The sequence below is a fragment of the Mandrillus leucophaeus genome, unplaced genomic scaffold (genome assembly GCF_000951045.1).
Source record: "Mandrillus leucophaeus isolate KB7577 unplaced genomic scaffold, Mleu.le_1.0 Scaffold135, whole genome shotgun sequence".
In the NCBI taxonomy this organism is placed as follows: Eukaryota; Metazoa; Chordata; class Mammalia; order Primates; family Cercopithecidae; genus Mandrillus; species Mandrillus leucophaeus.
This window is the reverse complement of record NW_012101310.1, coordinates 164939-176199: the sequence shown is the minus strand read 5'-3', so window position 1 is coordinate 176199 and position 11261 is coordinate 164939. Positions and strand designations below refer to the sequence as shown.

Here is an 11261-nt window from a genome sequence, read left to right as displayed (position 1 = left end):
TTTTTTTTTTTTTTTTTTTTTTTTTTGTAGAGATGAGGTCTTCCTAAATTGCCCAGGCTGGTCCTGAATTCCTGGGTTCAGGGGATCCTCCCACCTCGGCCACCCAAAGTGCGGGGATTACAGGCATGAGCCACCACACTGGCTAAGCCAGAGATTAAAGACATCAAAATTCTTGGCTTTTATATTCAAAAACTTACATCCAGGTGTAAAATAGAAAGATCAATGACACATCTTCAGTTTCTTCATCCCCAGAGATAGGTATGGTGTCGGGGGAAAATAATAGAGAAAACCAAAATGCCTGGACTTGAGTCCTATCACCTGGACAGAGTGCCAGGGGATGACGGTGGGCATGGGGGTAAGGTGAGGATGGTAGAGGATTCCCTTTTAAGTTTGGGAATCCAAGAATAGAGAAGAGGGCACTTTGCTTTGGGCCAAATTGCCCCAGGAGTGGAAGCAGTCTGAATGGCAGGACACTGTCTCAATGCCAAGGGGAATGTAAGATGGACCACCTGGCGTGCAGAGCCAGAGGGGTCCGAGGTCAGTCTTAGAGAGAGTCCCTGTGCCTGTACAGGACATGGGAAGCAGGCAGAGATTTTCTCGGGTAGCTGAAAGCAGGCAAGCTGAAAGGGAAAAGGGTGCAGCTGCAGGCAGCAGTGTGGAGCACGGCACCTGAAGGCCAGGTGCAGAATTGTGGGCACCTCCACAGACTCCAGCATGGTGCAGTGAGAGAGGGAGCCTGGGGGATGCCATTCACTCCATTCTCACTGCCCCCAACCTGACTGATGGTTTTACTTGCCTGACGCAATTCAAGTGTTTAGCCCAAGTTCCTGGGGCAACGTGGGCAGCCAGAGGCTGGGCGGGGCCCATGGTCTAGCTCAGGGTGCACCCTGCAGGCGTCAGGACATGCCCCTCGCACACCTGTGCATGTCCAGGCACATTGGAGTCTGACACCTGCCTCCCAGTGGAGATGAACCCAGGACAGGTCAGGACTGAGAAGTGGATGGATGCACTATCTTCCACTGAGGCTGCCCACAGCAGAACCCAGGGAGGGGCGGGAGTAGGGCAATCATTAGTGTGGCTGAGGTGGTTTTAAACCTGAAATGATTGCAGTAGCACTGAATTGGAGTGAGTTTACCTGGAGGAGACTAGATTTTATTTTTCCTGCCGTTGGCGCGATGTAAACGGATTCATACCAATTTGATCGCTTAGTCATTAGGTTTTCAGTAGATGTCTGCAGAGTTTACCAGTTATTTAGGTTAAGTGAGGCCTCTGGGCCTCCCTCCAACATACTCTGTACCAGCTGATAATGAAGGCAAGTCACAGGTCGAATTCCGTTACACATACACATGTGTTGGCAAGTTATTCCGCTCCACCCCCAGCCAAATTAGGTGCTCTGAGCAAACCCTGTATGAAAAGTTTACTGAATCAGGGGCTGCACACTGGACCATTTTGAAGCAAAGCCTACAGCATCCTTCCAGAGGGTTTGGACTAGTGACATCTGTAGATTATTATACCCTGTTCCAGCAACAGAGGAAGTGCCTTCAAAAAATTATACCCAATCCAGGTGACTTGGACACCACCAATTTCACCAGTGAAAAACTATTTCTAATATCTATTATGTTCATTAGTGAAGACACTTCTGTTGATTTAAGATTGTTGACGTGCTTGTATTAGCTGTCTGTCTTTTTGATGAAATGCTAGCTAACCACCTCAGGTGTGTGTACTCTTAAACAGGGCGCCTGAGTACCCTTAGGTGTAGGTTAAAACCGTGCACCTGGGGACTGCCATGTGCTGGCGAATCGGCTGCAAGGAGTTCCCCTGGACGACTGCCATCAGCTGTCAGGCCTCCTTAGGGATTGTCCCAGCTGGAGACAACCGTGTCACCCGAGGTCATGCCACTTCCGAGGGCAGTGCACATCCAATGAAACAATTCTAGGCTCCTGGGACAAAAGTACCTTCTTTCCTGGAGCTTGGATTCTGGTGGAGACAGACAATAAACAAGGTCAACACATGAAATATAAGCCCGTAGTGCCTTGGACAGTGATAACGTTCTAGAGAGAACGATTAAGTAGGGCAGGGGAGTGGGAGTCTTGGGGATGGGGTGTGGACAGGGGTATGGGATTTGCGATGTCAGAGTGGACCGGGTTGATCTCTGTGGTTGGTCACTGATCAGGGTGCATTCGAATAAAGACCTGAGGAAGATGAGGGAGAGAGCCTGGTGGATACCATTCATTCCATTTTGGCTCCCCGCACACCGACTCTGACGGTTTTACTTGCCTGAAGCAGTCCAGGCGGTTAGCTCAGACTCCTGGGCTACACTGGCAGCCAAAGGCCGGGCGGAGCCCGCGGCCTAACTCGGAGCGCACCCTGCAGGCCCCCGGACGCGCACCTCGCGCACCTGCGCACGTCCGGGCAGGTGGCCAGCGGCGGCGGCGGGACGTGGCAGGGGCGGCTCGCAGGTGCGCCGGCCCCGCCCCCACCTTCGCCTCCACCGCGCCTCTCCCTCCGGGCGGGGCCCCTTTCGGGCCAGCGGCAGGACTTGGGGGCGGTGGCCGGGGGCGGCCGTTGACCTAGTGACCGCGGCGCCGCCCCAGACCGGGGGCGCAGTCCCACTCGCTCCGAGCCCCGGGCCCCCGAGCCTCCCTCCGGGGGGACATGGGGCCGCGCCCGCCCTGCGCCCAGCTCCGCCCTGCGTCGGCCCAGGCCTGACAGAGCCCGGCAGCCATGAGCGCCAACCCGCGGTGGGACATCAGCAGGGCGCTGGGGGTGGCCAAGCTCTTCCACCTGGTGTGCGGGGTCCGGGAAGCCTGCGTGACCCCGTTCCTGACTCTCTACCTGAGGCAGCTGGGCTTGGCCGCGCCCTGGGTGGGCATCCTAATGGGAACCAAGCACCTAATCTCTGCCTTCTGGGCTCCGGTCTGTGCCTTCCTGGCCAAAAGCTACCGGAAACGGAGAGTGCTTCTGATCGGCTCCCTGCTCAGCTCGGTGGGGGCGAGCCTGCTGATGGTTCTGATCCCAGCGGCGGACAAAGATCGGATGCAACTCCCTTGTAATGGAAGCAGCGGCGTGACCAGCACAGACGCACTCCCGGGGGTCACACTACGTGTGAACATCACCTCGGCCCAAGAGCCTACCTCCAGGCACCCAGCCAACAGGACTGCAGAGGTGGAAAAGCCTGGTTTCAGAAACCCACCGGGTGAAAGTGACCGAGAAACTTTCCGTGATCCGCACGGCTACGTAGCGCCCTCCGTTGAAGGAGCTAGGACCACATCCCAAGTTCTCCTCCATCCTGTCACTTCGGGGCTGAAAGATCATCCCTGGGAAGTTACTTTTGAGATGGTCAAGACAGCCCTCCCCTTGCTTCCTGGGGGGAAAGGGCCCGGAAATCCAGCCAATTTGTCAGGGACCAAGGGGAAAGCCTGGGCTTTTGACCTGTCCTTGGAAGGGTTGCGGTGGACTTTCATCCTCTCCTTGGGGTCCGTGGCGTTCTGGGAGCTGCTGGCAGCACCTCTGGAGCAGGTGGCCGATGACAGCCTTTATGAGTATCTGGATTTTGTGGATGCCACTGACCGATACAGAAGCCTGTGGGTCTGGAGGTTGCTGGGCATGTTGGCAGGCGTGTGTGGCATCGCAGCCTTGGTGGGGCAGCTGGACTGCTTCCTCATGAACAGCGGCCCCCGGGGTGTGGTCCACTTCTATGGGTACTCGGTGGTCAGCACCCTGGCCTTACTGGTGAGCATTTTCTTTCCCATTCCCATCTGTCAGCGGTGCGAGCCCAGCTACAAAAGCGTCAAAGCACTGTCTATTGTGGGGGGCGACCCCCGCCTCATTCTCCTCGCCTTCACCGTTGTTTTGACAGGAGCCATCGTCAGTACTGTCCAGAACTTTCTGTTCTGGCACATGAAGGACCATGGGAGTGGCGAGCTGGTCATGGGTTTCTCGGTCGCCCTCAGCTTGCTGGGGGAAATTCTGCTTCATCCGTTCAAAACTACATTGCTTAGGAAACTGTCTAGGATGGGCCTGGTGGGGCTGGGGCTGAGCTGCCTCGCTGGGCAGCTGCTCTATTACTCTTTCCTCTGGAGCTGGTGGTCCGTCCTCCCCGTTCAGATCTTGAGTGCCATTAGCAACGGGGCTCTGTGGTGGGCTGTAGGGGCCTCAGTGGAGGACCTGGCCACTCCCCGCATGGAGAGGGCTCTGAGTGCCTTGTTCCGAGGCCACTTTTACGGGAGTGGCTGTAGCCTGGGCAGCTTTGTGGGGGGTTTCGTGGTGATGCGCTTCAGCCTGGCTGTGCTCTACCAGGCCTGCTGTGTGGCCCTGTTGCTCTGGTTGGCCTTGCTCCTGTCCATACAGCAGAGGCTGCCTCAAGAGCGGAAAATCAAGTACTCGAAGCTGCTGTCCACGGAGGTGAGTGAGACCAGTGACTCTGAGCAGGGGACAGAACGTGACTGGCTTGTGAAGGCCATGAGGGAGGAACACTCAGACTGAAAGGGCTGAGAAATCCAGAGTGTGCTGATCAAGGAAGGAATGAATGGACTGAACGAAACTCAGCCTGCTGAGGACAGAAACCTGCCCTGGACTGCAGGGAGTCGGGGAAGAGAGGGTGGGTCTATGCGGGAGGCCCAACAGGATCATCTCATTGCATGATTTTCTTTACTTTTGAAGTAAAAGGAGATTTAACTTTTTGCCATTCGATCTTTTTTAAATAATGGAGGAAGAATATATTTGCTTTTTTAAAAGTTCCCTGTGTAGTCACTATATGTTGATGTATAAGGTTTGCAAAAGTGCTGACTTGGGTGCTGTTGATTTCAGCAATGGCTGAAGCGATCAAATCAAACTGTCACTGCCAGGAAGACCGTGGGGACCTTCAGGATTCAGTTGGCAGAGAGGGCAGATGACTTGGATGAATCATGGCATTCCCAGGGGTCATAAAGGCATTAGCCTGCTTCTATAAAAGCCATGCTGTGGGCAGGTAAGAATGGTAATGAAGGGCCGGGCGTGGTGGCTCTTGCCTGTAATCCCAGCACTTTGGGAGGCCAAGGTGGGCGGATCATGAGGTCAAGAGATGGAGACCCTGGCCAACATGGCGAAACTCTGTCTCTACTAAAGACACAAAAATTAGCTGGGCGTGGTGGAATGTGCCTGTAGTGCCAGCTACTCGGGAGGTTGAGGCAGGAGAATCACTTGAACCCTGAAAGTGGAGGTTGCAGTGAGCTGAGATCACGCCGCTGCACTCCAGCCTGGTGACAGAGCGAGACTCCATCTCAAAAAAAAAGAATGGTAAAGAAAACAAACTCCTTTCTGTTCCCACAGATCTACAAGTGCCCGCACTCACACCCAAGTGCTTCTGATGGGAGAAAATAATGGGAAATGTATGTGTGTTGGGAGGAAGTGGGAGGTTAATAGGTTTCATTCTTACCTTTTCACAACTGTGTGTCGCACTTAGAATCATCATCTATGTTTACATCAGAGCAAGGGAAATTTCATGTCTTTTGAACTCACATTTTGCATGCTCTGCCTCACAAAGCACATGGAGATGTTAACATCTGTTTTATTGGGGTGCAGACGTCTCCATAGGTCAAGGTGCTATAGGTTCTCCACACTGTACCTGTGCCCAGGCACTTGGTGGGGTTTTGGGAGTGACATACTAGTGCTTCTGCCTTCTCAAACTCTCCCAGGGGAAAGGCCTGGAATAAAGGGCCCTTTATTCCAGAGGCCAGCCCCCAGGGCCCAATTCTTCTACCTTATCATTAGTTAAATATAGGATATTGAATTTAGAAGAAGCCTCACTGCATAAATGCAGAAAATGTCTCATAGCTGGAGAGGCGGAAGCAGACATATGAATGTCCACTGGGTCAGACATGGTTCTAGCATCTTTATTTGTTGTTGGTTTTATTTGTTTGTTTTTTGTTTTGTTTTGAGACGGAGTCTCGCTCTGTCGCCAGGCTGGAGTGCAATGGCGCGATCTCGGCTCACTACAACCTCCAGCTCCCTGGTTCAGGTGATCTCCTGCCTCATCCTCCTGAGTAGCTGGGATTACAGGCATGTGCCACCACGCCCAGCTATGCTTTTTTTTTTTTTTTTTTTTGTATTTTTGTATTTTTAGTAAAGATGAGGTTTCACCATGTCACCATGTTGACCAGGATGGTCTTGATTTCCTGACCTCGTGATCTGCCCGCCTCAGCCTCCCAAAGTGCTGGGATTCCAGGCGTGAGCCACTGCACCCAGCCCTTTGTTTGTTTTTTATTTCTCCCTAAGAAGCTTTAAGGTACAAATAATCAACAAAAAAATTACCTCCACCCTAAACAATTAGAGATTCCTCATATATATATATATATATATGACATTCAGGGGTGAGCAGCCTAGAGATGGTGCCACTGCTGGATGATGCCACTGGGGATCTACAATCTTTTCATCTCCTCACACTGTCATACTCAGCCTGAGGCTACCTTCCCAGATTTGTACCCTCATAGGAACAAGATGGCTGCTGCTCTTCCAATCCTTTCATCCGTGTTCCAGGCAGGAAGAAAAGGGAAAGACAATAGGGCAAAGGGAGAAACAGGAACAAGTGTCTGTATCAAGAAAATAGGCTGCACAGTGGGTGGCTCATGCCTATAATCCCAGCACTTTGGGAGGCCAAGGCAGGAGGATTGCTTGAGCCCAGGAGTTGGAGACCAGCCTGGGAAACATGGTGAGACCTTGTCTCTAAAAAAAAAAAAAAAAAAAAAAAAAAAAAATTACTTTAGCTAGATATGGTGGCGTGTACCTGTAGTCCCAGCTACTCAGGAGGCTGAAGTGGGAGGATCACTTGAGCCCAGGAGTTTAAGGCTGCAGTGATTTGCGCCAGTGCACTCCAGCCTGGGTTACAGAGCAAGACCCTATCTCCCCCCACCAAAAAAAAAAAGGAAAGATAAGCCCCCCCAGAAACTCCTCAGCTGAGTGGCCACTCTAGCTGCAAGGAAGTCTGGGAGGAAGTATTTTCAGCAAGGCACAGTTATACACCAAGCAAATCAGGGTTGCATTAGGAAGAGGGGGCTGGATATAGAACTGGCAACTAGCAACATCTACAGCGGCCTCCAGGATGGAACTCACAGCCAGGTCCAGCTTATTGCAAAGCCTGTATTCCTTTCACCCCAGTAAGCCAGCTTCCCCCACAGAAATGACCTTAGCAACATGACCCCAACAAATACTCTATGAATAAATCAAATTTGTTATCGGCATTTTACAAATGAGAACATGGAGTCTCAGAAGTCACACACTGGGTCACTAGCAGAAACATCATCAGAATCCTGGATCTCCTTACTCCAAATTTGGGGCATTTTCTTCTGTGCCAGTAGTTCCCCAGCCTGGCTGTCAATCCAAGTATGAGGAGCATATCCTAAAAGCCAGGTTCCTGGGTTCCATCAGAATCTCACAGGTGGGGCTCAGCAATCTGCATTTTTGGAGCAATCTCCAAGTGATTCTGATGTGGTTAGCCAAGCACTGTCTACTTGGTTACCCTTTCCAGCTCTATCTGTCTCAACACTTCTTTGCCGAATGTTTCTATTTGCAGTGAAGCAAATAGCAACTATTGAGTGGTCACTCTAGACCAGGCACTGTTCTAAATAAAGCACATAGTGTATGCGTAGTAGCTCATCAAGCGATCATAGGATGTAGTCACTATTAGCATTCCAGTTTCAGATGGCAGAACCGAAGGTTCAGTGACTTGCCTGAGGTCACGCAGCTAGTAAGTGGCAGAGTTGATATTCAGATCCAGCCTGGTGGCTCCTGGGCCTGAGATTTTAATCACCGTGCTCTATGGTGGAGAAATTGAGGTGAAAGCCAGGGCGGGGAGTGGAATTAAATGTTAAGATCTAAGGTAGCTATCACTTGAAATTGACTGGATAGTAGATAATATTTGCTATTTAGACAGAACATACAGTAATACCAAAAGGCAAACACGTGTATGTCCTCTTAAACAAAAGGATGAGGAACAGGAACTGGCTTAAGAAAAGAGTTAAGTAAGTAAGTGTGATTTAGCCTGAACAAGAGGAAGAAGGTAGAGAAAAAGAAGCATGAGTTGGGGGAAGGGGCTGTAGAGGAGGAGACTGAAGACAGAAGGAGGTGACGACTGATGGATCTAAAAGGTTTTATGGGAAGGATGGGAGGCCGAGGCGTTCGTTTGGGCTATTTAGTTAATGTTTGACTTTATGTTTTCTTTAATGAATGAAGCCCCTTTTTCCAAAGGGAAAAAAACCATTATGCTACTTGCCATGGGGAATTCAAGGATGAATGAAAAGCACAGTCCATACCCTCAAGAAGCTAACAGTCTAACTAGAAGATTTACTTACACACACACACAAACACACACGCAAACAAACACACACACACACGGAAGCACAGGACAGTGTGGGAGATGTCACAGAAAAAGTATTACTAGAGTTTAAGAAAGAGATCATTCCTGACTCAAGAACTCAAATAAGGTTTTGTGGAGATTATATTTAAGTCTAAGTCTTCAAGGATAACTAAACTTTATTTTATTTATTTATTTGTTTGTTTATTTATTTTTTGAGATGGAGTCTCGCTCTGTCGCCCAGGCTGGAGTGCAGTGGCGCGATCTCGGTTCACTGCAACCTCCACCTCCTGGGTCCGTGCCATTCTCCTGCCTCAGCCTCCCGAGTAGCTGGGACTACGGGCGCCCGCCACCACACCCGGGTAATTTTTTCTATTTTTAGTAGAGATGGGGTTTCACTGTGTTAGCCAGGATGGTCTTGATCTCCTGACCTCGTGATCCACCCGCCTCAGCCTCCCAAAGTGCTGGGATTACAGGAGTGAGCACCCTGTCTAGGATATGTACACTTTTAACAGGTAAAGTGAGGGTGGTAACCTGTAAACTGTTAACAGGCAAAGTGAGGGTGGTAACCTAGGAGAGGGCATTCTATGACTATATAAACAAAGCTGCAGAGGTGAAAAAAAGCATGAAGAATACTTGGAGGGTAGCAAGAAATACAGTTTGGCTAAAGCAAAGGATTTGTGTAGGACAGTGCTTAAATGCAAGGCTGGAAAGAGAGATGGGACCAGGTCAGGGAAGGCCTTGATCCAGTAGACTTTGGATAAGACATGGAGGACTCTGGTCAGGGTTGTAAGAGGCCACACTGAGCTTTTTTTTTTTTTTTAAGTAGCTTTATTGAGGTATCGACATGTAAAAAACTGCACACAATCAAACACTTGTGACATGCCTCCTGCCCCTTTATAATCCCTCCTCCCTAGCCTGCTCCACTTTGGTCCTGGGCAACCACTGATCTACTTTCTGTCACCATGTGTTAATTTGCATTTTTAAAGACTATAGTATGTCCTCTTTTATTCTGACTTTTTTCACTCAGCATAATTGCAATGACTTCTGACACCAACGACCAGGAGCTAGACTCAAGGTTAAGGGCTCAAGACTGCCCTCACTTCAGATGCAGTCACAAGTTTGAGGGCTTCCCACTCCCCTCTCGGGTTTGATAATTCACTAGAAAACCCCACAAGACCCAGGAAAGAATGATACTTACTATTACAGTTTTATTATAGCCAAAGGTTACACATCAGAACCAGCCAAAAGAAGAGATGCACAGGGCAAGGACTGGGAGGATCCCAAACATGAAGCTTCTGTGTCTTCTCCTTGTGGAGTCAGGACAAAGGACCCTCCTAGCACACTGATGTGAGCCAAGACAGAGTGTAGCCAAGCAGTCCAACTCACCCAAGCTCTGACAGCCATTGCTTTTATTAGGGGCTTCATCACATAGGCGTGACTCATTGGATCACTGGCCTGTAACTCAATCTTCAGCCCTTCTCCTTTCCCCAGAAGTCAGGCCTATATCAAAAGCTCAAAACCCCAACCTTCTAAATCCATGGTTGGTTTTTCTGGTATGGCCAGCCCCCATCCTGAGTCATTCCATTTGCATAAATTATGTAAGGTCCCATCATGAGTCACCTGATCAGCATAAACTCAAGTGTGGTTGACGGGCCAACCACCAATAACAAAGACACTCTTTGACTTGGAAAATTCCAAGGATTTAGAGCCCATCTCTCAGGAACTGGGGACAAAGGCCAAATTCTTTATTACACAGGATAATTAATTTGAAAATCAGCAATGATCTTAAGTGTATTAATAGCTTCTTCCTTTTCATTGCTGAGTAGTATTCCATCGCATGGATATACCACAATTTATCCATTCATTTGTATTGTATTATATTACAATACATTTCAATTCCAAAGATGTTCTTGTTTTCAGTTTTTGATAATTACAAATAAAACTTTTTATGAATATTCATGTCTAAGTCTTTGTGTGAACACACACTTTCATTTCTCTTGGGTAAATACCAAATCAAATGGTAGACACATGCTTAACTTTTAAAGAACTGCTAATAGTTTCCCAAAGTGGTTGTGCCATTTTACATTCCCACCAGCAGGGCATGAGAGTTCCAGCTTCTCTACAACCTTGCCAACACTCTGTAAAATCGATCTCTTTAATTTTAGCCATTCTAACAGGCATGTAGTAGTAGAGTTGTGTCTTGGTATCCTGGGGGAATTGGTTCCAAGACCCCTCCCCCAACAGATACCAAAATCCAAGGATGCTCAAGTGCCTTGTATATAATGGCATACTATTTGCATATAACTCATGCACATCATCCCATACACTTCAAATCATTTCTAGATTATTTATAATACCTAATACAATGTAAATGCTATGTAAATAGTTGTTATTCCCTATTTTTGCATTTGTATTATCTTTGTTGTTGTTGTTTGGATTATTTTTGATCCATGGTTGGTTGAATCAGCAGGTACAGAGCCCACAGATGCAAAGGGCAGACTGTATCTCATTGTGATTTTAATTCACATGTCCCTAATAACTAATGATGCTGAGCCTCCTTTCTCTGTGCTGTGCTTTTGAAAATTAATCAGCAGCATAGAAGTACGCAAGAATAAAAACAACCTCAGGTGACTATAAGAGCACATTACCTATCAGAATAGTAAATGCTTCAGAGCAGTGGTCTTTGTTTCTAGAATACTTTAATGGGGGGGCGGGGGGTGGAACCAGAACAAAACAAAAAGTCTTGATAACTTCGTGTCTTGGATAGTTTTATATACTCACAAGCCTAAAGCTATTGAATCAAGCCAGATGATCTCTAGAGGTCCCTTTAAGAATTCTTTTTTTTTACATTTTTTATTAGCAATGCTTTTGGAGAAAGACGCTTTGAGAATTCTAATGTATGCATGGGGATATGGCCTTTGTAGGAAAA

At 48.6% G+C, this 11261-nt stretch overlaps 1 protein-coding gene across 1 annotated transcript; it reads left to right on the top strand.

Moving 5' to 3' along the window:
* The first annotated feature begins 2500 nt into the window (after nt 1-2500).
* MFSD6L (major facilitator superfamily domain containing 6-like) lies at nt 2501-4739 on the top strand. Its single transcript, XM_011973145.1, has one exon. The coding sequence runs from the start codon at nt 2725-2727 to the stop codon at nt 4483-4485; it is 1761 nt and encodes a 586-aa protein (XP_011828535.1). The 5' UTR covers nt 2501-2724; the 3' UTR covers nt 4486-4739.
* Nucleotides 4740-11261: the final 6522 nt, after the last annotated feature.